Consider the following 23,666-nt stretch of genomic DNA (forward strand, 5'->3'; position numbering starts at 1 on the left):
CAGAGAAAGCACTATCTAAATACCAGTTATCTAGATAACTAGTTACCATTTTGATTCTGAAATCTTATTTCTATGAAATGTTTCTGAAAAATTGGTAAGCTTAACTAAAAGCTACTTTGAGCTATCCTTTAAGTTGCTTTGAGATTGGACAAACTAAGTTGTAATTTAATTTATCCTAGTTGTATTGTAATTAGTGATGGAGTAATAATGACAGGGTTTGTATGATAAACAAGTAAAGGTGTTTCAGAGATGAGATATGAGAAAGAGAAATTTCTTAATTCTATTCGTTGGTCAGGAAGAGAAATCTCCCCTTTTGAACACCCCATTGACTTAGCAGTTTTCTTTGAATTCACCCAATTTTGTGATTGATTTAACTGTGGCAAAATGTAGCATGGTCAACTAAAAAGAAAAAAGAAACAAATATACTACTAAACTAAAGGGGTACCATGTTGATGATTTTCATCAACATTCACTGGCTTTTCGTAATCCACAGAAATTAGCTAAGTCTACTGTTATAGCAAAATTGACTTCCCTATAATTGTGCTGTCTTGCCCTAGTTATTTCAAGCACCTTAAATTTCTTTCCCCAACTAAAACCTTTTTTCCTGACCCCCTTCACAAGCGGTGGTCGTCACGAAACGATCTGTTCAGTAAACCTATTTCTCTTTCTCATCGAACAAAATTACGAAAATATGCATAAACTGACACCCAGGTATATCTTCGTGGTAGCCAAATTCTGATTCAGCCACATTTAGCAGCAGTCCTTCAGCAAAAACCGTCGGATGAAGTCTGGGTGCAGCTTTGCATTATCGTAAGTTATATTTCAGTATTTACAGTTCATTGGCGGCCAGAGCACTGCAGTAAGTTGAGTATGACAGTCTGGTAGTTCCAGATGGTGTCTTGTGGTAAGTATGAAAAGAAAGTTATCTGTTGTATTGACAAATGGATTAGTTTGATAGTAATTTGTTACTTGGGTAGGTAGTAAAATACTAATTACGAAGGTTTATAAATTTATTTTTGTAACATAGAATAGAATAGTCTAGGTTTAAAGGACTTGCGTTAGGATAACAGGCTTACGAAACAGGAAAGAGTCCATCACAAGAGACATAAAACCCTTTACTGAACACAAACAATCCAACCGAAACCTTCCGTAGTTGAAAACAATGTTATTAACAGAAAAGTATTCAAATTTTTATCAAGTTAATTTTTGTTTTTCTTGTACCAAGATGGCCTTTCTCCCATTTAGGTAAGCCTGTCATCCCAACAACAATAGTGTTTGTATAGTGGTTTATGAAACTCTTATACAATACTTAGTAATTGTGTTTGAATATCATTGTGCATGGGTGCTTTGCTGGTATACGTTGCAATAGTAATACAGAGAGCTCTTCAACAAAAGTAACCATAAGATGTGTGGCAAGTAAACTGTTTATAAGTTATTATATGGTTGGTTAGCTGTTTAAATTTTTTAAGTCTAACACATTAATTACTAGGGGGATTCCTCTGTATGAGTAGTCTCCTGACACCCGGTAGTGAACCTGTTTAGAGTTTAATATTTTTGATTGTTGGCCTACCAACCCTGTATTTTTATTGATGTTTACCAAAGGCATAATGTTCCACTAAGTAAAATAAATAAACCTCTGAAAATAAAAGTATATGCCTTAATTTTGGAACATGTATAGCTATTAGGAATTGTTTCTATGTAACTTAATCTAAATCTAAATTATGAATCAGTGGCGTCTTGACTATCCAGTTATCTAGACTTGCCGTGTTGTTTGAACCTTGCCTGTGTATTATTGAGTTCCATAAAATTCATTTTGCCGCCTCTGTTTGTACTCGGAAGTTTCAGGTCAGGCTTTAGGTGTCTGCCTTGACTGTTTTGTACTTTCTAATTGTTTACGATCACACAGTTGGCCCTAACTGCATAACTCTCTGCTACCCTTTACATTTTGGTCACAGTGTGTAAGATTTTCAAGAAAAATCTTACTCAAAGCCTCCTACTGGTTTGACTACAGAGACATTTAATGAATTAGAATATGTTAATTTTGTTTATAATGTTTATTTTTTGTGTTTTGTCTGACTCTATTGCTCATCTAACCTTACCACAGCTGATTCGGATTTAGGTCAAATAATTGAGACTTTTCCTCCCATGGCCTTGTATATCTGAGTTGATATTTTGCCGCACCAAAAAATCCCTCCACCTTCTTCAATTTCATGTGTTTTTCATTCGCTTCTATACACTCCATATCAACTATCACTTGGGTCCACCATTTTCACCAAGACCTTTCTTGGTTTTTTTTCTTCAGAGTTCCTCTTTTTACTTGTTTCAGATTATTGCCATCATAACCGCGACTTGAATGTTCTTAAAAATCTCTGTAACTTATCTCCCTGTTTCAGGACTCCGGCAACATTCCTGAGGCCATCCAGTCGTACAGGACTGCGCTGAAGTTAAAACCGGACTTCCCCGATGCGTACTGCAACCTGGCGCACTGTCTGCAGATAGTGTGCGACTGGACGGACTACGACGCACGGATGAAGAAGTTGGTGAGCATCGTAGCCGAGCAGCTAGACAAGAACAGGCTGCCGTCGGTACATCCACACCACTCCATGCTGTACCCTCTGACACATGAGTTCCGCAAGGCCATCGCAGCACGACATGCCAACCTGTGTCTGGAAAAGGTTAGTGACCGATTGATTATATATATTTAAGGATTGTAGACATTTTTCATTACAATTATTGACAAATTGAGTTTTCACAACAATTTGGGATCTGGAAGCTGATTCTGTCCGCAATGGGAATAGTTCTTTAGGAGACAGATATTGAAGAACCAATGCTAAAGGCATGGATTTTATAAATTGTGTGTTTAAGGTACTCAATAAACTTACCTTCTAGTTCTATTAATATTTTACTTTTACTCCTAAGGGGTATCTTCGATTTCCAAATAGATTTGTGTAAATTTGTCAAAATTTCAAGTAAAAATAGAGTGTTAGGCTGTGATTCCTAGGCTGTGTCTTCAAATCAAGTAATCTAATATTCAAATAATACTCTCTCTAGTTACCATCTTCTTGGTTTGTGACGTTTGTGTACACCATTTGCTATTGGTATCAAGATGCTATTGGTATATTTCTCCCAACATAAGAAACTTATGATCAACAATGTTAAAAGTGTTGAAGAGAAATGAATAAAGGGGGTTTCCATCTGTTTCAAATAGTATTTTGTGGTTAAATATGCTTTTATTAACAGCACACTTTTAAGGCTCAGATTTAAAACCCATATTTACACTTACACTTGCGTCATATTAGTACACATTATTCAAACCAAAGTCCTATTGTATCCTACTTTAATCTTACTCCATGTACACTAAAGTTGTGGTAACAAATGATAACATGGTTGCAGATTCATGTTCTCCATAAACCACCTTACAAGTATCCGAAGGAGGTGAGCGGCCGGCTGCGTATCGGCTACGTCTCGTCAGACTTTGGCAACCACCCGACCTCACATCTGATGCAGAGTATCCCCGGCCTCCACGATAGGTCCAGGGTGGAGATATTCTGCTACGCTCTCAGTGCGGACGACGGAACCACCTTCCGCACCAAGATAGCTCGCGAGTCCGAACACTTCATTGACCTCTCACAGGTTAGTTGTGGGTTATGTTAAGATGATTGTTAAGATTTAAATCTAGAGCTAGTTTTCTTCAAGGAAAGGCACTAGGATTTTGATTTTGTAGAGTTAAGGGAGACCAGCTAGCTTACCTTAGAAGAATTACAAGTAGAACAAAACATACAGAAGACATCTAAAATACATGTTTTATGTGTCTTCTGTCTCTCCTATGGCTTACTTTTTCTAAGGTAGGCCTAACATAATGGATAATATAGCAATTGATTCTCAAAGTTAGGTGTTCCTGATATGTTCCTTTGGTATTGTTTATAGACTCATTTGGAAGAGCAAAAAAGAGGGCGATTACCGATTAATATAATACCTAGTCCCCAAACATTAAACAATTAACTATCCTTAAGATTCTAGGTACCTAATTAAATAAAAAAAAAACAATATGTAATTTGAAATAGTAAAAAAAAATCAAAAATTGTATTAAATTTAATATTCAAAAATAGGTGCAATGCTTGACAACAATGAGTGGAATCATACTTGCCCACCCCTATCCAAAACATAATATGCAAACATTCATTTTGGCCAAAGAAATGTCTACTTAGTGATGGTTTAACTATTCTCAAGTGTTTAATGTTGGAATTTTACCACAGATCCCTTGCAACGGCAAAGCAGCAGACAGAATTAACGCAGATGGAATCCACATCTTGGTCAACATGAACGGATACACCAAGGGAGCTAGGAATGAGATATTTGCACTCCGTCCAGCACCTGTGCAGGTGGGTTGAAAAACAAAAATACAACTTGAGAAAAATACTTTGAAATAGATCAAATGACTGTTTATCATCAATATGACATGATTTGAGCGCTGAAACTCAAAATAATACTCAGAAATGTAAGGTTTGCAAGGTATTTTATATAGGTTGAGTTTTTGGATAAACTGTTTACCCGAGTCGAAAGTCGTGGGTCTATCCTTCTCGAGTTAGCATGTGGGGTTCTTTTTGTTCGACTGCTGGTGTGTAGGTTGAGATGGTTCCAGGAATTTTGAGCATCTGTTTTGTCACATTAACACTGTAAGGGTCTGAAATCATCCTCACTGGTAATTTTCCTGCTGCAGAATAAAATTAATTTCTCTGTTTTCTACTTTTCCCCCCTTATACAAAGAAGCCTATATAGAGAAAGCAGCCCATTTTTTTCATCAAATTTTTTTATTTTGAGTTTTGGTAGAATGTCTGTTATGGTGATTTTCTCATAATCCCATTAAATAACTAGAAAATAGGATTTTCCTCAAAACAACCAGGGAAAGATTTTTATTTAAATGTAGTATGTTATAGACCTTTTAATTTTTCAACTAAATGGTACAACCCCCATTGCTGTAAAAATTACGGTTTAAAAGTTATCTCAACTTTTGTGATTTCATCAATCAAATACTCCCACTGCTTCCCCATGTTGTTGACAAATTAATTGGAGAAAGTATGTGTCAGATCTGTGGATGAAATATTCCCTGGTGTGGTTTCAAGTCCGCACTAGTGAGTACTACGACTATCCGCAGTACTATCCTGATAATTAGACCAATTTGTAAATTACAAGACTAAAATGTGGTTTGCATTCCCCTATAAACTGTAAGTCCCTTAGTTGATATTGGCTGTATGGGTTATTATTTAACAAGCCTGTCTAAGGAACATGTTGACCTTATTCTCTGTATACACTAACTTGGCGTCTGAACCCTAGTCTATGTACCTGCGGACGGACCGGGGCCGAAACCTTTCTCGCCCCCGTTGAACAGCTGTTACCATAATTAGTCACCTAGTAGCCCCTCCACTGCAATTATGAACTTTTTTGTGCGGGACGGAATTTTATTTTTTTTTCTGCACAAGCAAAAAGTTCGTGAAATTTTAAGAAAAATGATACTAAACTTGACCATACCAACCCCCATGTCTTCCGGGAAATTAGTGATTCACGTCCTAAGACCTCTGACGATTCTGACGTGGGGGTATCGTCATTAGATTAATCGCGTATTGAAATGCTATTGATGAAATATGTATAATCTGCCGAAAAACTACGGTAGGCCCGTCGTAGGCCAACGCTTTATACAAAAATTTAATTAGCTTAAAAACATTTACTCAACACATACACATAATTCTGTAATTTTTTATCGACAATTGCCCTATCCTTAGAAACATGATGATTGTATGATTATTTTAAGTTTCATTTGGCCCGTACAAAATGACGCAATTTTGACTTTTCATGCCAAATGCTACTTTCGCTCGCATTTACGATTAGTTTTTTTTTACCTTTTAACACATAATTATTACGTATACTTAATGAAACGTACGGTTTAAAAGTGTTTCACGTTTACAATAGACTTAAATGTGATTGGTTAGATCTTTTTCACGTTTACAATATACTTAAATGTGATTGGTTAGATCTACTCAAAGAAACATAATATGAATTAGGTTGGGACAAACTACATCGCCTCAACACGTTTTACATGTTTTTACTTCTTAAACTTTATTCCCGTAACAATATTAGGAAATTTAAATATATAAATCACTATTCCTTTTTTGTGTTTGCAGATTCGCGGTGCACGTCTGATTTAATTAAAAATAATTCATACATAACTATATTACAGTTTTATTTCTATCCCTGATAAAGTTTCTATTCCTCAGTAGCTACTGTACTTATGCCTGTAGGTTCTACAAACGTAATAAGAATATGGTCAAGTTTGGTATCATTTTACTTATTTATTCATGGACTTTTTGCTCGTACAGATAAAAATGTAAATTTCCGCCCCGCACAAAAAAGTTAATAAGTGCATTAGGGGTGTGACTTGGTGACTAATTATGGAAACAGCTGCTCAAGAAGTGAGCGAGCAAGGGACGGTCCCGGCCCGGTCGCAGGTAGTCAAGGGTCCAGACGCCAAGTTAGTGTATACAGAGAATAGTAAGAAGGCTACAAGATCGCCCCAGTCATCTCCATTCATGCTTGGCTTAAAATACCTACCTTCATGTGGTCGCCATTTCAATTAAAAGTAAAGTATTAAAGTATTGCTGACACTGTTTGTTTTTCTTTTAACTTTGTATAATGTCCCTCATAGGCCTCAGGTGTTTGGAACATTCCAGCCTTAGCAGGTGAACTGTTGGTGAACTCTAGTACCAGGATATAAAGTGTGTTGTGTTACCGACTCACCTAAAGCTTGTCTTTTACAGGTGATGTGGCTAGGCTACCCTGGCACTAGTGGAGCCTCCTTCATGGACTACTTGATCACCGACCAGGTGACTTCTCCGGTAGAGCTTGCGCCGCAGTATAGCGAGAAACTGGCGTTCATGCCTCACACTTACTTCGTTGGAGACCACAGGCAGATGTTCCCCCATCTCAAAGAACGAGTCGTTCTTACTGAAAAGGTTTGTATAGTTCGGCCGCATAGAAAACGACCGGCGTGCTAATGCTAAACCAATGCTAGAGGAGGTCGCTTTCTAAGCGGCCGAACTATAGCCGTTATTTTTTCTCCATTGTGTGTTGGTTTATGTGTGTGTGTTTTATATGCCAATGGGATTTTTACGTTATGGAACGGTCCAAACCTGGTCTGATTACTATCTAACATCGACCTTTTTGTTAGATAGCATCAGTAATTCATAGCCCAATGACAAAATCTGTACTGAAAATGGATCTGTTCTGAAAATTAGGATTAGAACCTGCGACCTTCTGATTAAAAACGTATGTTAGGAATGATTGAACAAAATTAATTCAACTTTTGTATATTTCTTAAATATTTTACATATTTGGTATGTCCTGTTAAATTTGTATTACACTGTTCAAACCATATTATACACACTTTTGATTTTTTTTTTGTAAACTGAGTCCATTTTGTTTAATTGATACTTGACAATTTCATTCAACCATTCTAGATTTTTCCAAGAGAACCGTAAGCACATCACGGTACGACTGTTTATCCTAGTGACATTTTAAAGGAAATTGGAACATTGAAAATGTCTCTAAGGGAGGTGCCTTACTTATAAAAGTCAACAGGATGAATAATGTTATTGCTGTTTGCAGTTGGGAGGCAAGAAAGATATTGCGGACAACGTGGCTGTGATCAACGCCACCGATCTCTCTCCCATTATGGAGAGCACTCAGGTAATTATAACTGTTATATTGACAGATTCGCATACCGTAGGGTTTTTTCTTGAGTTTTGTAATCCTATGAAATTATCCATAATTCAAACGTGCATTCTTCTACTGTGGCCAGAAGATGCCACCTGTCATAAAGGAATACTAGTTCATTTGAATAGTAGTTTGCCCCAAAGATGGACAGCTGCTATGCATCCGAAACATTGGCCATTAGTTTCACTATTTTAACAACACAGTAATCACCCGAAGACCAAGATTTGACAATGTGCTGTGACCGTGGAAGCCTTTCATCTAGATAAAGGAATACTAATTATTTATATGAAAATGGTATAAGATTACCCGTTTCCGTCTATGATCCTAAATTTGTAGTGATAAATTTGTAGGATCATAGACGGAAACAGGTTATCTTATAACATGTTAATATTCAAGAAGTGATCCTGGACCAAAGCACATCATACAGGGTGGCTGAAAAGTAGCTTGCACCCCCACTTAACTTTACAACCATTTGAGATATTTGAAATCGGTTTGCGGCAACCTTCTTAGATGAGGGGCTACAATAACTATGGTCAATTTTCAAAATTTTGCCCTGAGGAGTAGCGGGGGTAGGGGGTAGCTCAAAATTTTCAAATGACAAGTATAGTCGAGTTTAGTATCATTTTACAGGTCTTGACGAAACATAAACATTGACATAAAGAAAACCAAAATCGGCCCACTAATAACAAAATGGCGCAAACCGATTTCAAATATCTCAAATGGTTGAAAAGTTAAGGGGGGGGTGCAAGTTACTTTTCAGCCACCCTGTATACTAATTATAGTTTGCACCAAAATCCATTGTTTTTTCTCAATTATTTATTTGCCATAATAATAAATCAGTACAAAATATGTGGGGGAGCGAGCTGGTCTAGTAGTAGAGCGCAGGACTTCAGTCCCCAAGGTCCTGAGTTCATATTCCACCAATCACCAATGGATTGTATCTAAAAGATTATGCCACAAACCTTTAGGCCTAGCCTGGAGTAATATTAATCCAGAACCTAGGGTCCTAGGTGGTACAGGAAGGAAAACAACAAAATAACAGGAGTTATATGATATTTATATTGTATATGTTTCTCAGGTGAAGGAGGTGAAGGTTGTGGCACCTCAAGTAGACAACAAGAACAGTCGACCTGTTGAGATCTCTCTCAAAGTGGCTGAACTCTCCAATGCTTCACCTATTGAGGTAAGTGATTTGTGTAGGCTAAAACCAATACAAGTTTATCTTGCAAACCATGTGTACAATGTTATTAGTTCTATCTTTGACTATCAATAGAACTAGACATTTTATCCCCATGTTAAAATTGTCGCTAGTTTTAAAGTAAAAATTGACAAAAATGGTTGGATTTGAATTAAGCCACTGTAGACTGTAACTGATCTATGTACACAATTTTTTTAGCTATGGCATATTTTTGTCACATCAACTATCCCAGTAAAAAAAACCATGGGTTGAAACTAAGGATGGACGTGTCTAAAATTTTCGAGAAATTTGCTAGATTAGAAAAAGAAGACGTATCAACAACACACGTATTTCGGGTGACTTTCAGACTTTCTGAAGGCGTTTTTTAACTGTGTACATCTCAAAAATCTATAAAATTGGTTTATCCAGTTATTTGTCTATCTATACCGGATATAATAGGTTTTACTGTATACGATATCATTATCACCGCGATCAGAAGTAACACAAGTTTCTGTAAGCTTTTGTTATTTTGTACACTTTTTTGTGCTTTATTGTTATTTATTAACCACTGTAGAACTATGCAAACAAATGATTCCCGATAGTAATGTAGCGTCAGCTGATGCCTTAGCAACCAGTGTTCATTATTCTTGTTATTGGGTTTTTAGAGGAAGATACACAAAATTGTAACTATTCAATAAATGATTTTTCTCGCTTACTTAATTGGCCGTAAGTTTATTTGAATATCACAAACAACCACTACCAAAATGGTGAGCCCAAAATATGGCAAGAAGAAAGAATCTTGCGTCAAATCTTAAAATCCATTTTCGTCCATCCTTAGTTGAAACAATAAAGTTTAGCTGCTAACTTGTTAAAATTAGAGTACTGGGGCTATAGATACACTGTAAAATAACACAACAACCTACTCTATGAGAAAATCCCACAACAGGGCGAAATCAGTGTTATTTAGTGTTCTTTTGTGAATCTGTTAGCCCCTAGAATCCTAATTTTCTCAGGTATGCTAGCTATACTCTATTTCTTTTTGAATAATTCATTACCAGCCAAAACTGCTTTCCTTTTTTGCATGGGTATAACATTGAAATTCAGACTGATGGTTCATTCGACTATGTTGCTTTTTTAATAAAAAAAAATACAGCTGGTCCGTCTGGATGGGTTGTCTACTTTAGTATCCTAAAAGTAAATTTTACTCCCTGAATAAAAAAATAAGACAATTTTGACAGAAAATAACTTTTGTACTGAAAATACTGTAAATAAAAAGGCTAGTTTGTTTATTTTCATTGTTGTTTATTAAAACATTAATTTTGTCCACAGACAATGATAGCCTCCGGCCAGATTCAGACGTCAGTGAACGGAGTTGTCGTACAGAACGGACTCGCCACCAACCAGACCAACAACAAAGCAGCTACTGGAGAAGAGGTGCCGCAAACTATAGTGATCACCACCAGGCAGCAGTACGGGCTGCCAGACGACGCAATAGTCTACTGCAACTTCAACCAGCTGTACAAGATTGACCCACCTACGCTGCAGATGTGGGTGCATGTGAGTATCTTGGGAGATGGAGTGAGAAAATAATTACTGTTGATGGAATACAAGTGTTTGTAATTTATTTTTGTCTACGATTTATTTTAGGACATAGGACAGTGTAATTTGTAGGTGAGTTGGTGGCTCAGTCGGTAGCGTCGCGGACTTAGGGCCCAAGGCAGAAGTGTCGTGGGTTCGGATCCTGGTCACTGCCACTAACTTTTATCAGTACAGTTCACCTTTGTACTGTACCGGCTCACCCCTTGCTTTGCTGGATACGTTCCACGCACAGATCTGTAGTCTATGTGGACGGGCAAATGCAAGGTTAAAAGAGGCCGCCAACCTCTTAAAAAAAAAAATTAAGTATGCTAGATAAGTGAAAAGTGAAATTTTAAGGATTCAACATGCATAAGGTTCTATGATTTTTGTGAGGATAGCGGGTTTACCTGAGTGGCAAAGAGTCCAGACACACAACTTAACGCTACATACACAAAACATTACAATATTTCACAACCACTGACAACATTTTCAACCAAGGAAGAGAGTGTTTTCTTCAGGTCTAATATGGTGGTCCATCATATTATTTCATATGATGGATTTTGTTTTATGTCAAACTCTTTTAGATTATGTATTTATATTTAAAATCTTTCTACCTCTTTAACAAATTGAAAACAATTTTCAAGGAACTAGGCTACAGTAGACTCTCGCTCATGCAGATTGGCCTTGTCCGGACTCCCACGATCGGCAATTGTGATTTTTTTTAGTGGCACAGTAGGCCTTCAGTTCTGATTATCCAAGCTATACGGGACCGAGACTACCTCGGATAACACGGCGGTAAAAATTATAGGTTATAATTAGACAAAAATCGTATTGAAACTGGAAAGTATGGTATATTATTACAGTACAGTAATAAGTGATTTATGCTTAAATAAAAAGATATTTCTCTACCAACTCGTACCTAAATTCCATTTATTACCGGTGAAACTGCATTTGCCGGGCTATCAATACTGTGGACCTCGAACAAAATTGAAAAAACGGCTATATACAGTCGACTCTCAATAGTCTGGATTTTTCGTAATCCGGACCGGACATCCGCCACATTAGTCCGAATGAACGAGAGTCTACTGTACTACTTTAAAAAATCCATAATCATATTTTTATCTGTATATTAAAGAAATCCCAAGTGGCTTATATAAAGATTTTTTTATTTTTCATTCACTAATTTCAACTAGTTTATCTGTAAAAAAAATAGTGTTCATAGGCTAATGGATACATATAAAATTTTTTGCAGGATTTTAAACTGATGTTTTGTCTTAATATTGGATATTCACAAAAAATGTCTTTCTAATCTGCTTTCTAAAAAAAATATAATTGTTATGTTTTTTAATTTGTTTACTGTGTATTTTTGATTCCCTGTACTTTCAGGTATGTTAGTTGAGTTCTTAATATCTTTATGTTTAGTGACTATTAACCGAATGTCACAAATTCTGCTGCAGATACTGAAGAACGTGCCCAACGCAGTGTTGTGGCTGCTGCGGTTCCCGGCCGTAGGAGAGCAGAATCTGCAAGCTGCGGCGCAGGCTCTGGGTCTACCCCCGGGCCGTCTGTTGTTCTCCAACGTTGCCGCCAAAGAGGAGCATGTGCGACGTGGCCAGCTAGCTGACGTGTGCCTGGACACTCCTCTCTGTAATGGACACACTACCAGCATGGACGTGCTGTGGACCGGCACACCAGTAGTAACACTGCCAGGTAAAAAAAAAACAATACTTTCCAAAGAAACTTGATTTTTGGGGTCTGACCCAATTTTGCCTGAGAATCAAGAGCTCAATTGTTTTACGTAACCTTCTGTAAGTCTTTAAAAAATGCTAAATTCATTTGTATAACTTAATGAGTTGTGTGAATAGTGTAGCCTTTTACAAACATTGTATGAGCTTGTTGTCTATTGTTATCAGCTCTTAATTCTTGTATTTATTTAACCTGAGTACTTGGGTGTAGGTGAGACGCTGGCTTCACGAGTCGCAGCCTCTCAGCTAGCCACTCTAGGAGTGCCAGAACTGATCGCTCGCACCAGAGCTGAGTATCAGCAGATCGCAATCCGTCTCGGCACCGACAGAGAATAGTGAGTTCAATGTTTCTTTATTTGGAAAAATTCTATTAAGTAAAAAGGACGGATTTTGTACGGATGGGTAAGCCTTGGTAGTAGTTAAACTGACAGTTTCATTTGTATATTGAATGTTAAAGTGTGTATATCAAGTCAAATCAAATAATTTATTCAGCCAGAATTAACAATGTATACAAGTCGTATTGGCTAAGTCAAAATGAAATAAAAGTTGGATACATATACTTAAGAACTATTTACAAATATACAATCTTATACAATATACAATGGTGCAGATTTATATAAAAAAATTACATCACTATTCATGGAATTTTCATGGATGAAAATTCTTGGACGCTGTAACAGGTAAAGTTAATCAACAAAGATTTTAATTGTCTTTTACATTTTAACAGGTTTGGTTCAAGTTTAAGAAAAAGTGGAATTGAATTAAAAAGTGTTACAGTAAGTGTTTCTTGAAGAAATTAGTAACATTATATACGTTATGTGATAAGAGACTGGCAAGAATGACTGAAAAGGCTGAACACAGGCAGAATGAGGTGTCAGCAACTGTGCTGCTAGTATGTGGAAAATATAAAGATTGGCACAAGGCTCAATATTCAGGTGGCATAATATCCAAATGTAGATTACAATCACTAAAATACAAACGGGTTTGGGAGCACAAGATCTGGGAATTACAATTGAAGTAGATTTTCTTAGGCTGAACATAATGATTGTAACCTAGGCTTTAGTTTCAGGTTTGGTAGCTTTTTGTAATAATTTCTTTTACTTGTTTTTTTGCTCTGTTTGAACCTTTTATTTGCCTGTCCACACAGGCCTCGGATACATGTGTGGAACTTATCTAGTATAGCCAAGAAGTAAGCCGGTTTTAGAGTGAACTATACTGATAAAAAGTAGTGGTGGGAACCAGGATCCAAACCAAAGTCAACTGAGTTACCAACTTGTCTGTGTTACAGTTTGAAGGCCATCCGTGCCGAGGTGTGGCGTGCGCGCACCGAGAGTCCACTGTTTGACTGTAAGCAGTACGCTACAGGCATGGAGACCCTCTACAGGATCATGTGGAACCGTCACGCCACCGGCGACAAGCCCGACCATATCTCCGCACAAAATGTAGACTGAATCAATCGTTTTATGTAAAGACATATTTCTATTTTCCTCGTAGTTTTCTGAAGCAGTCGTTTAAGTGATAATAAGATTTTACTACACAATCGATAATAAACAAATGAAGTATTGACGATGTCCAGTCGGCATATAAATGTTACAGTTGCTGTTCCGATTTTAAATATTTGTTTCATTTGTGAATGTCACCGCTTCCGATATTTTGTCCCTATTTTATTGATAGATGTTAGATGTTTGATATTAGTTAAGGATATTTCCGGTAGAGTGAGAAGTGTTTCTTCCATCGATTCTTTTACGAGCAGAGATGAAAGATGGATAATGATATTTTAGACGTGTCCAAGTTGTTACTTTAAGACTTATTTTAGTTTTTAGTTCAATTCGGCAGTTTCATCATTTAAGGATAAAATGTATTAAACTTTTATGAATGTTGCATTTTCTATTTGAAAATAATAACAAATGAATAATGTTTCAAGATGTTCCGTTTTATTTATTTGTACATTTTGCCAAAGCTTTTTAATAATCTAGTATCAGCACTGTTGTATTTGCTGGTATTAAATAAATATTTTGAAATCTGAGGGTTCTTGTCTTTTATTGCCCAAATCCTTAAAAAAAACCCTTTCCTTTATTTTTTAAGCTATAATACTGTTATAATTCGGTATAATGGTTCAGCGCCATATTTTTTAATATGTAAAGAAATCTTTGGTAAGTATTATTGCTTGTCATGACTGGAACTTACAAGCCTCATAATAACAACATAGAGAATCAATATGTTTGCACCTGTCAAGCTTTTTGACAGGCTGGATCTAATTTAGAAGGTATAATGTTCAAGGTTCACACATAAAAAACTTGAGAAGTTAATACAAAACCAGAAAACAGCACCGGCTACCAAAGCTAGCTATCAAAGTATGCTGTGCAATGCAGCATACATCTTGACCAACTGAATAATAAACTTGTCTTAAGTAAATAGAATTTGCCAAGAAGAGGTTTTGTTTCTTAAAGATCTGTGGCTGACCACTCTAACGCAATAGCAATCACAATACACCATTCAATCAACTCAAATATCACCATTTGTAACTTTTTGAGAGGTAACATGTAAATAAATACAGTAGTAGATATAATTTTTTCTCCGGTGTTTTTAAAAATATACTAGAGGTGGTCCAGTGATCGAAAACTCGACCAAAAATAATATGACGTAATGAACAGAATTTTCTATTTTCACTCCATGCTGTAAATAAAACATGTAGTGGGAATTTCTTCCATTTGTTTTGATTTTCTGTTTATATTTCATTGTTATGTCGTCACCAGCATGGCAACCCGTAAGGCCCAAGTAAATTTTTTAATAATATTTAAATTATGTTTTTGAGCTTTTTTCAATTTTTAACGTGATTCTGCAGGAAAATATCTTTCTAACAGTATGAGTAGATTTTCCCTGCGATGCACATAAGCTGAGAAAGAAGGTTTTAAAGAAACATGCTTGCCTATTAATATAGAGATAAATTCCATTAAATCTAGCTGATCCATCACTGCTTAGTATATATGTTTTTGTTATGGTAAAACCACACACATATGACGATGAAGCATTACAGGGCAGCAAAATTTGGAGCTGTAGTGTAGTGATTGAGAACAAAGCTGTAGAGAAGTGGTTGTTGTTTATAAATAATAAAATAATCCTCTACATTTGGGGCAATTTGGGCCAGTGTTCTCATTTGTATGTTTATCTTTACTGCTATCTGGCCCCATACCTGTCAAATGTCAGTTTCAGAAAAGCACTCACGAAGGTCGCAAGTTCTCCCATTGTAAAAACGTGTTGTTAAAAACATTACTTTTGTATGCCTTATCCAACATCAGAGTGAGTACAAGAAGTAAACGAGGGACAGTAGAAACATGGTGGGTACCACAGTTTTTTCATATTTTTAGGAGCTGTTATGAGAGATAAATTAAGACTTTCCAACTTAAGAACTTAACAAGCACCTCGAAGCTGACGATTGCGATCCAGCACTGAAACATGTCCTGAACAAACATATTATTCGAGCTACTGATGGAATATAGGTAAGTAATTTTAGTCTTTTACTTTTATTATAAATTAAAGTTAGTATACCTGGTTATTCACAACCACAGTTAATATAATCAACAACTGATAATTGTTATTTCTTTTTTAGGTACTTTTGCAACCGTAGCTTCATTTCGGAAGGATTTTTGCAAGGAAGCATTCTTATTTTGGACACAACATGATAAATGGACATTGAAACTTCAAATTATTTGGAAGAATCTTGTAAAGGACACATGCCACAAGCAGCTGGAGAAACATTGCGAACGTCAAGGAAGGATTTTCAAAACTGAAATTTCTCAAACTGTAGGACTATTGGAGCACTTGATAGCAAGCATCGTCAAACAATTATCAGACGCCTGTTCCCAATCACTCAGAAAAAACAAACAAGTTTGTTACACAGTTTACTGCTTTGCTGATAGTCGCCTCAGAGAAGTAAGGTTCAAAGGAAACATGCAATGGTACGCCTAAGTGGTGTCTAGCACTAGTCGCTAGAGGAAGGCCCTGTGCCCTGTGGGATAGAAATCCCCGCACAGTGTTCGCCGTTCGGGCTCTTCCTCGCTCGTAACAATTATTTCCAGCACAACACACCAGATCTGAAAGTGTATGGTCTTACCATAATATGCGTATTTCCTCTGTACCTGGCTTTTCTGTGTACAGGATACACTTGATGGTATGGATTAAATTTAGCCACTTCGCTCCACTCAGCTGTTTGTCAGTTTTTAACCTATACTTATTTTTCAACAAACCTCTTACCACTCAAAGGAAGAGATCTGTGGAAGAATACCCTAACTAAAGTGCCCTGTAGAAGTCTAAAATACTAGTATTCATATTGTAATCTCTTTATTTGTAATTTGACGCCAATTCAATTTTTAAGATTGTAAAATAAGCTCTCTCTAAAATGCACAACTTAACGCAAATGCCAGAAACAGTGTTTCACATATACTGCATTGGGACTCGAAGAGAGGAGGAAGTTAAGAACAATACTTGGCCTAAAGGTATTCTAGTGTTGTTATTGCAATATATCGATAGGCAGGCCAGTACCATTGCATTGTCTCAACGGCCGAGCGATTAAGGGGATGTCTCCTTGGCTGGGAAACAGCATTGCAGATAGTTCTCATCACAAGTAGATCAGGTTTATACACAACTCGTAAGAAGTCCTACGGCTGAATGTCAATGTTTTTATGGGAAATAAAGCAGTGAATGTTGGTATAAATTAACACAGGAGAATCTTTGAGAAGTGCATATCTCTGTCAAGTTTTGCCAACTTTTGTTTTCTTGTTTTGTGTGTCTACCTAAAACTCGTTTTATGGATACCATAAATTTTTTATTCAAAAGATCTTAAAATTCAAGATACAAAAAGGTATTGTTAAAATTAGAGAGTCCCTGGACTCAAAGGGTTTAAGGGCTTTGCCAAATCGTAGGTATAGATTCAACAATAAAAACATTAACACCCATGAACATTTGTTTTGTTCACATATCTAATTTGTAACTTCCATAGCCACTTAACATGAAAAGTAACTAACTTCAAACATAGAAAATATATTTCCAATAGCTCTAAGATGCTGGAAATTGTATTTACATTACTTTTATTGTACGTGAAATGAAACAGATTACTCTAATTAATTGCTTTAAAAAAAAAACACTTGAAAACAAAGTTTTGAAATATGCGTCGTAATCACTATAACAATACTGCTATGAAAGCAAAACATACGACTAATATAAACATTATTGTTTACTGACATTGCAGGCAGCAACAACAATCAGTCAAATCTACTGATATCACTTGCAATGAAGCTCTGGTTAGTGTTCTTACTGATAGCATTCAGCTATGCGGACATCACTAAGTTGTTAGCGTTCATCGGCACACTGATTGTGAACAAGGTGGAAAACCCTGGATGGTTGAACAACACAGCTTTCCTCCAACATTTGAAGAAGTACAACAAGATGCTGCATCGACTTCATGACGACATCACAGCTGATCTTGAGGAAGCGAAGGAAGCCGTTGTGGAAGACATTGTTAATTTTCAACACGAGGGAATCAACCTGCTACAACGTCTGATTGAGAACAATACGCTGAAGACACATTTGGACTTGAGTGATAAAGAGTCGGTGATGGTTTGGAACGTGGTGTCAGATATTAACTTGGTGTCGAACCAGATTAAGGAATTGAAGACAAAACAGTTCTCAAAATATCCTGAATATTGGATGAGGCATAAGTAAATGTTTTGTCGTTCTGAAGTAATTTGTAAATTGATTGTTTTTTATTGTGTGTTAGAGGTATTCTATACATCTTTTGTACAAGTGTTGTAACCACAAGTGTATACTAGTATTGAGTAAAAAGGTTTAATGGAGTACAATAAACAAGCTACCAGACATTCTTAATCGTTTTAATGCTTGTGTTTTTAACACATTCCAAGATAAAAAAAAGTTTTTACTGCAAATTATTCAACGGTATATAGATTAGGAAAAACAAAACATTAAAAAAATGTGTTTATAATCATAACTTTTTTAATTTCATTCAACTTAGCACAGAATCATAAACGCTCACCAAATATAGAAACAATTTAAGTTGAATAGGAAATGAACATTACAAAATGAACCAATATGATTAACTATTTACAAGAGATAATTTGTAACAAGCATTACAGTATTTATTTACGATTGTTTTCATGGATGCAATATTTAGCTTCAGAAAAGGTTTTATTTCCACCCAGAAAATGATTAAGTAAAATGTTGTTTAGCATAGCTTCGATATCTTGAAACAATTTGAAAATATTGGTATTATTGTATCATTTTAAGGTGTCTTTTGGAATGTCAAATAATTGCAATTTAGTGTTTGTCACTGCAGCGTTTAATTTATCCATCTCAATTTTGTATCATAACATGATTCAGGTACACTTCCATATCCTGTTGACACAAACAACCAAATGAGTAATATTGATTATCCGATTGTTCAATTCCATATATCGTTTGGTTAGTAAGGTATCGATCGCTATTTCCATTCGGTTGGTTGTGCCAACAGATATGGAAGTGCAACAAAATGCCACCAAAATACCCCATGATTCTAAGTAGACATTTCAAATTATGAATTTGCTTGGAGTTGTCTACAAGGAAAATTACAAGACATATTCGGAAAAAAAATATATCAATGGTCAAATCAAATTTAAAAAAAAATTTTATCGTTACGTAATTACGTTCTAATTACTATACACATAATTTTTAATATTAATTTAGATCTTTAAATAATTTCATAAATACTCTATGAATAATCACTCCTTTTTACCACCTTCTGGGGTTTTTTCTGCCATCTGTTTTTCTGTTTCTGTTGACTTTTCAAGATTTTCTGCTACTTTCACCTTTTCCTTTTCTCCTACTTCCACCTCTTCCTTTTCTGCTTCTTTCATATCTTCCTTTTTCTTTTCCTTGGGGCCAAAGCCCATCCAGCTTTGTAAAGCTTTACCAAGACGACTTGCGAGCTCGTTAAAATCAATAGGGCCGATAGATAGTATTGGTCCGCTTATCATGATAGCATCAGCTGTATTTCCCAGACAGTTTTGTTTTCCATTACCTTTAACTAAATTTTCCTCCAATGAGCGCATCAGAGAGTTGTGATTTTTGGAAACCAAATTGGAGACATTCATTGCAGAAGTTGAACAAGTATTCTGGCTTTGACAGTTCTGTTAAACAAACATGAGATATGTTATAATAAAATGGATAAAATTACCAACTAAAATGCAATCTATAGTAATGTAAAATTGTTCCCTTATTTGGTACTGTACTTTTAAGTTTGTTTAGTAGTCATCTTAAAGAATTATTGCTGGTTAAAATTTCAACCTGTTTTGATGTGCGTGTTTTATTTTGGGTTTGAATGGTTGTGTCATCTAAAAGTTGTTATACAATTATAAGGACGGATTTCATTGGATTTTCGGTCAGAATTCCTATAAAGGAGCACCATTTTATAATTAGATTGTCTTGTTTTCTTAAGTACGATAGTTATAAAGTTGTCAAATAAGAAATTACACAAATAAAACACACGTAAAGTAACCATCATAACAGTTACCTATAACAAACAGAATATACCTTAAAATAGTCTTTGGCTAATCCATAAGGACAAAAAGTATAATTGTGAGTACATATGTTCTATACATGGTGATAATCCAACAGTCAATGGTTGATAGTGAGGGGTTCGTCCTCCCTTCAAAAAAATTTTGAAGAGCCTCAACAAGCCTCATTAAAACAGCAAATCTGCTTGTTTTAATGTTTATCTTAAAAATTTAAGGAACCGTTTTTACACATTATAGACATTTCAAGTTTAAACAATAGTTCAAATCAAATGTAAGCGTTGCCTTACCATACTTTATAAACTAAATACACTTTTTCGTTAGAAATCTATAGACATAATTTTTTTAACCAGTTATTAAAATAAAACTTTATGTGTTTTAAAGCAAAAGTAAAACTCCTTTTGATAAAAAAACAATGTATAGAACTATTATAAATCCATACTTATTTAATACGCAAGCAGGTTTTTTGTGACAATTACTCCTCTAAAACTACTGAACCGATTAACATGTTTTTAGTGTCATTGGAAAGAGCGTAACGTGAATTTGTGCAGGAAACATTCTTTTTGGGAAATAATTAGAGAGTGTGGCCCTGAAAATGGGGGGCCCTTTAAAGTTAAGATTAACATTGGAAAGAAACATTGTTATGAAACTCAAGCTGTTGTCAGAAATTAAAAGTGAGAAGAAGAACATATGTTAATTGTAAACAGTCAATGTGTAAATTATCTAGATAAACATGCACAACCTAATGCGGCTGTAAGTGGGAAACATTTATAGAAAACACTAAAAACGAGATCAGCTTTTGAAAAATGATAAGATATTTATTTACAAGAAATGTTGATTTCATTAACCTGCTATGAACATCGTGAGTATTTCCATTAGTTAAATAATCATTGAGTAGTTTGAATTGACTCTTTTAAACTCATCGATAATTTTAGTTATTACCGTCAGTCGTTTTCAAGAAACTCCTGTAATACTTTGCACTTTCTTGATTTCAAGCAACATGTACACTAGTATTATTAACAACATAGACACCTACCCATAATTAATTATTTCAAATCCCAACACAAAACTCAGTATAGCTTTGTTATGATTAAAACTGGACTCAGCTGTTCCTGATCAGGTTTTAAATAAATGATCCTGGCTTATGAAACAGCTGATCTTAGTCAGTAACAAAGCTACACAGATCATCTCACTCCATTTGACACTCTTCACTCATATTTGGGGTTAAATACGCACCTAGGTGTACATAGTGTCCCCATCTCAAATGATTGATGATAATTGAATAGAATTGAAGTGAACATCAATTGTGGTTGGAAATATTCAGTTGTGAAACCCACATTAAGATATAGCGAGAATGAATTCACATACACTATATGCACTAATGCACATAAAGTCATTTTGCGTAAAAGTTAAAAGCGAACCAGAACATTTTGATGGGTTGACAAAAGTGTTTTACATCCACGCAGAAAATGTGAGATAAAAGAGAATGCTTTTAGTGCAGCTTCCGCCATCTTTCATCCTTTTACAATAACTGCCATTTTGATAATAGCCACTGCAAGCGTCTAATGGTCGGATGTTGCTTTCCTATCCCTCCTTTACTTTTATTATATCTTACATTATGTGGTACCTTATGCTGCATCTTATTATGGTTTGTCCTGTATTTTATCTGATAAATGCATACACTACTTAATTGACTTTATCTCTGTACAGTAGATCTGAGAGCACTTCCAATTTGCTTCACTGTCACAGTTTTTCATGTATAAAGTTTTTTTTTTATTAATAATTAGCTAGTATAAAAAATACAACATTTCTAAATACACCTAATTGATTGTGATACTCAAGTTCATTTTAGTATAAATAACTATAGTGGAATATGGCAATCAGTGATAATTGAGTGTGTAAATGCCAACTATACCTTATTAAAGAGTAAAATACTTACATCACAATTTACAAAAGACATGACTTCCAATTCAAAATTGTAGCGCAGAAAGGTGGATTCCATTTCCTCCAAAATCCCAGGAATGAGAACGAATAGTGGAAATAGGTTCTGGGCCATGATACCTCTTGAAGATGATTCAAGAATTAAAGACCTTGTTGATCCAACTGGACAAGATTTGGTTACTTCTCCATTGTGAATGCCAATAGCTTTCAACCAAGTAAGTTTGCTTTGACTTTCATCAAGAGATGGCATGAGATGGAACACCTTTCCTGAAATTATATGAATTTGTCAAAATGTGTGAATCAATTATCATGACATCATTTGACATCTGTTTAGGCAGAGCTCATAGGTGTTATAGGCTACATTTGTGCATTGTATCATGTACCTGAAGTTCCATTGACTCTACCCAATACAGTGTACAAAAATGCCAATGTGGCTAATGAGACTAGATATACATTTTAGCTCTTCAGTTCAGAATCATTGCATACTCTAGTGTAAATTTTCTTAATGATGCTACACTATTTTTAATTTAAAATTCACATGATGCAGTATTTTATAGGGTTGAATTACTTCTCTAGATTCTTGTGAGGATTAGGAACAATAATTAAGTTAGGTTAATAAAAGAACGATTAGGGATGGCTATCATAAATTTACTCCTAGTAATACTAAATGAACTAGGAAAATGTTTTTACCTGATTTTACTTTGTGTTCAGTCCATAAACCTTTTGGCCTTTGTTGAATCACATTTCTTTGTATGTTAACTCTACTTAGTATTACCTAAAACACAGATTAGATTGACTTTTCAAACTTGTAGTTTTCAAAGTAGAAGGCTGTTTGAACTAAACTTATTACCAAATACGATCTTCTATAAACAAAGAGTATACCTAAGCTTAACATATAACAACTTTTACAAATTAGTCTTAGTAATTAATTTATGAATTAAATTTTGATCTACATTTCAATGGTTTAATTGTTTTAACATAGTAATTAACATCAATGTGGTTTTAGAAGGAAATGTACATTTTCATTGTTTGGACAAACTTAAAACAAATAACTTAACAATTTACTTTTGTAGTACTGTACTGTACTAAAACCTACCTACCTGTACCTACCTGTACTGTATAGCTACCTACTGTAATAATAATTAATCAATGTTTTGAAGTACTTACCATTAGAGAAGCTCTAAAATTTGCCATTTTATATTCCATCTAATGTTGTTTGTATTGTATAGGTTTGACAACAACTTTTGATCAGTGTTTATTTATTTTTGATGTCACATAAAAAAAAACAGATGAGAATTGAAATAAATAATACCAATAGAAAACTGGTAAAACTTTCCAACAGGGGTTTGAAACTTTTTATTTGCGCATACTCACAAAATACATATAAATGATTAAGCAATAATATTTCCTAATCTAATGTTATTATTATTTACGTTTATCAAAACGATGGAATAAAAATGTTATTTGGAGTTATATTTATAACTAATCAATTATATACTAATGTGTAGTATTCTACATTTTAGTGTCAATAAGCATAGAGGAATAATGTAAAATGTCAAATACTGCAATTCAAGAGGTACCTACTTAATTTCTATTTATAGTACCACTGAGGTACATTGTGGCATATCAACAACTATGCAAACTTTGTAGTGATGTCTCTACTACAATATTATTATTGAAAACATCAATTAAACAAAAAAAAGGTTTATAAAACTGTTTCTCAGACTTGTGTAGCTATCATGGAGGTTTCAGGTTCTTTACTTTTGCAAACAGCGTTAATTTCTTTTGTTCTTACCGGTGTACCGATTTTAGACCAAAGATCAAGTTTTTCCTCGCTACAATACCTCTTCACTGTTTTGACAGTAACAACTTACGGTTCCCTTGGTTTACTAGGGC

General features: G+C 35.1%; 2 protein-coding genes across 3 annotated transcripts in view; one reads left to right on the plus strand and one right to left on the minus strand.

Moving 5' to 3' along the window:
* Positions 1–14,293, plus strand: part of LOC128995885 (UDP-N-acetylglucosamine--peptide N-acetylglucosaminyltransferase 110 kDa subunit-like) — a 124,543-nt gene extending 110,250 nt beyond the window's left edge. For both annotated transcript variants that reach the window (XM_054420918.1, XM_054420919.1), the window contains 10 exons: positions 2,394–2,675; positions 3,394–3,633; positions 4,257–4,382; positions 6,813–7,007; positions 7,660–7,740; positions 8,846–8,950; positions 10,274–10,501; positions 11,980–12,232; positions 12,479–12,602; positions 13,556–14,293. In XM_054420918.1, coding sequence (XP_054276893.1) covers positions 2,394–2,675; positions 3,394–3,633; positions 4,257–4,382; positions 6,813–7,007; positions 7,660–7,740; positions 8,846–8,950; positions 10,274–10,501; positions 11,980–12,232; positions 12,479–12,602; positions 13,556–13,718 — 1,797 coding nt within the window. In that variant the 3' untranslated portion in view covers positions 13,719–14,293. The remainder of the gene's footprint in view (positions 1–2,393; positions 2,676–3,393; positions 3,634–4,256; positions 4,383–6,812; positions 7,008–7,659; positions 7,741–8,845; positions 8,951–10,273; positions 10,502–11,979; positions 12,233–12,478; positions 12,603–13,555) is intronic.
* Positions 14,294–18,928: 4,635 nt separating this feature from the next.
* On the minus strand, positions 18,929–22,032 carry LOC128995393 (uncharacterized). Its single transcript, XM_054420402.1, has 2 exons — positions 21,769–22,032; positions 18,929–19,445 (listed from the first exon to the last, which is right to left on the minus strand). The coding sequence occupies exons 1-2, from the start codon at positions 22,018–22,020 to the stop codon at positions 19,038–19,040; spliced, it is 660 nt and encodes a 219-aa protein (XP_054276377.1). The 5' UTR covers positions 22,021–22,032; the 3' UTR covers positions 18,929–19,037.
* Between the last annotated feature and the right edge of the window lie 1,634 nt (positions 22,033–23,666).

This window comes from Macrosteles quadrilineatus, unplaced genomic scaffold, assembly GCF_028750875.1.
Source record: "Macrosteles quadrilineatus isolate MER2022 unplaced genomic scaffold, UCM_ALF_1.0 Scaffold_5__1_contigs__length_97177068, whole genome shotgun sequence".
In the NCBI taxonomy this organism is placed as follows: domain Eukaryota; kingdom Metazoa; phylum Arthropoda; class Insecta; order Hemiptera; family Cicadellidae; genus Macrosteles; species Macrosteles quadrilineatus.

Bases quoted from the DNA above. Each gene is read 5' to 3' on its own strand.
- LOC128995393 (XM_054420402.1), bottom strand. From the start codon at position 22,020: ATGCCATCTCTTGATGAAAGTCAAAGCAAACTTACTTGGTTGAAAGCT. The intron at 19,446-21,768 runs GTAAGTATTTTA...TTTGTTTAACAG, and splicing joins TGTCTTTTGTAAATTGTGAT to AACTGTCAAAGCCAGAATAC.